This window comes from Sinocyclocheilus anshuiensis, unplaced genomic scaffold, assembly GCF_001515605.1.
Source record: "Sinocyclocheilus anshuiensis isolate Anshui unplaced genomic scaffold, SAMN03320099.WGS_v1.1 scaffold714, whole genome shotgun sequence".
Classification (NCBI taxonomy): Eukaryota; Metazoa; Chordata; class Actinopteri; order Cypriniformes; family Cyprinidae; genus Sinocyclocheilus; species Sinocyclocheilus anshuiensis.
The window spans coordinates 553289-555842 of record NW_015546068.1 but is presented as its reverse complement, the minus strand read 5'-3'; the positions used below and the strand labels follow the sequence as shown (position 1 = coordinate 555842).

Below are 2554 nucleotides of genomic sequence, written 5' to 3'. Positions count from 1 at the left end.
CTGTCTGTCTGTCTGTCTATCTATCTATCTATCTGTCTATCTGTCTGTCTGTCTGTCTGTCTGTCTGTCTGTCTGTCTGTCTGTCTGTCTGTCTGTCTGTCTGTCTGTCTGTCTGTCTGTCTGTCTGTCTGTCTGTCTGTCTGTCTGTCTGTCTGTCTGTCTGTCTGTCTGTCTGTCTGTCTGTCTGTCTGTCTGTCTGTCTGTCTGTCTGTCTGTCTGTCTGTCTGTCTGTCTGTCTGTCTGTCTGTCTGTCTGTCTGTCTGTCTGTCTGTCTGTCTGTCTGTCTGTCTGTCTGTCTGTCTGTCTGTCTGTCTGTCTGTCTGTCTGTCTGTCTGTCTGTCTGTCTGTCTGTCTGTCTGTCTGTCTGTCTGTCTGTCTGTCTGTCTGTCTGTCTGTCTGTCTGTCTGTCTGTCTGTCTGTCTGTCTGTCTGTCTGTCTGTCTGTCTGTCTGTCTGTCTGTCTGTCTGTCTTCCTTTCTTTCTGTCTGTCTGTCTGTCTGTCTATCTATCTATCTATCTATCTATCTATCTATCTATCAGAACTGGACCAGATTTATTTGAGGTGTAATCTAGGAGCATAGTCGATTGGGACAAATCTATTTAAGGCCTTTCAGTGGATGGGTTAAACACAGAGAGGGCTGCATGAGTTTTAGTTGACCGAAAATGGCCTGTAAATTAAACCTTGTGACTTGAACTGACAGCAGATAATGTCAAACTTTAAGACCAGGTAAACATCTTATTTGACATTGGAATACAGTAGCATACTACTCATACCAACTTCTGCAGTATGTAAAAATGGGAGCATTTCTTCTTTTCTCTAGCTTGCTTCCTCATCTAGTTTCTAGTCTATTAAACCTGGTATGATTGTATGAATATTGTTGGTTCTTTGACTGAAAGTTCCTGTTTTGTAAGTAGCCTTGGCTAAAATCATCAGCTAAAAACATAAATGTTAATATAACTGTGTGACACTGTACACTTGTGTGAGATGCCGTATCCCAGAATGCAATGCACTCGACTGTGGCAAAAAATCTGCAGTTAAAATGTTCACACAAAATTAGATTGAAATGTTAAGACCAAATCTGAATAGATTTTTTTTTTTTAATTGTCATAGAGGTGCATGCATGTGGCCACAAAATGAGTTGCACTAAAATGGAAAAAATAAATAATAAATAAATAAATAATATATTATAAATAAGATTTTATATATTTTTTATATTTTAAGTATATTATATTTATATTTTAAGTGTGTGTGTGTGTGTATATACATATATATATATATATATGTTTTGATTTATTTTCACATTTAAATTTTTTTCATTTTAAATATTATTCAGAAATAATATAGAAAATCAACAGAAAAATAATAATTGCTGACATGCCATCTGAACACATCTCACTGAATTAAACATGCTTATGATGAGATGGTAAAATTATAAATTAAAAACAATTACAATTTAATTTAATATAAATTATTCTTAATGTTTATTATAAAATTATTACAATTTGTAAACAATACAATTATAAATTATTAATTATAAACTGTAGAAACCCAATTCAATCCTGCTGAAGAAAAAAAACAGCTACAGGAACAGACTAGTCTGTTTTGGGGGTTTTAGAGGGATTTTGGACACTTGTCAGCTGGTTATGCATGAAAAAAGTAGTGTGTTCAAGCTCAGATCAGTTAGAAAACTAACTTTAAACCCTTAACTAGGATCAGAGAGGTTCAGTTGCGGATGAGACTTGAATGGAAATGCAGGTTTTGTGTGAAGTCACAACAGCAACAGAAGGGAAGAGAGATGCTCTGTTTCCGTTGTGTTGCTTGCAATGACAAATCAAACATGTAGCTTGAGATGAAATCACAGAAACAGGAAATGAACATCAGAGAATAAAAAAACATGATACACATCAGCATTATATGGACACAGTAAACAAGTGTCTTACTTTTCCGCCATTTCTTTGTCGTATTTACACCGTAGTTCCTGCAGCTCTGTTCGGGCCGAGTTCAGTGCTGGGAGACAGAGAAACGGGTGCCATTATTGACCTCTGACCTCATATCAAGCCTCAGTCGACCTCACTGTTTGATACGGATCTTACATGACTGAAGCGTTAATTATTTAATTATTTATTTATCTATTCACTCATTCATTCAATTTTAGGTGTGATATCCCACAAGGCAATGCACTCAACTGAGACAAATTATGTGCATATCAGTCACAATTCTTAACATTTTTACACAAAATTTGATTAAAATTGGAATTTATTTATTAAAAATTTATTAAAATTAAAAATGCACTTGGCCGAGTCTGACAGGCAGCGAAACGTCTGATTCATGTTCCTCCCTGTGGAAACGGCGAGACAGAAGAAAGATCAGAACAGGAAGTGACTGAAACCCCCACTGAGAAATGATGAAACCCTTGAATGGATCTCTGGAAACTCTGCTAAGCGTCTTATTCAGAGATGAATACAGTGGCATACTACAGCATGTTAATTGCTAAATGTGAAGTATATAACAGAGTACACAGTGTGAGATGCAGATTAAAAACTATGTGATTAAA

The 2554-nt window shown here is 35.9% G+C and overlaps 1 protein-coding gene across 1 annotated transcript in view; it reads right to left on the bottom strand.

The window, feature by feature from the left end:
- Positions 1-2109, bottom strand: part of LOC107699623 (homeobox protein cut-like 2) — a gene marked incomplete at its 5' end in the record, with an annotated part of 33222 nt that extends 31113 nt beyond the window's left edge. Inside the window, 2 exons of the mRNA XM_016500941.1 lie at positions 1941-2007; positions 2094-2109. Coding sequence (XP_016356427.1) covers positions 1941-2007; positions 2094-2109 — 83 coding nt within the window. The remainder of the gene's footprint in view (positions 1-1940; positions 2008-2093) is intronic.
- Between the last annotated feature and the right edge of the window lie 445 nt (positions 2110-2554).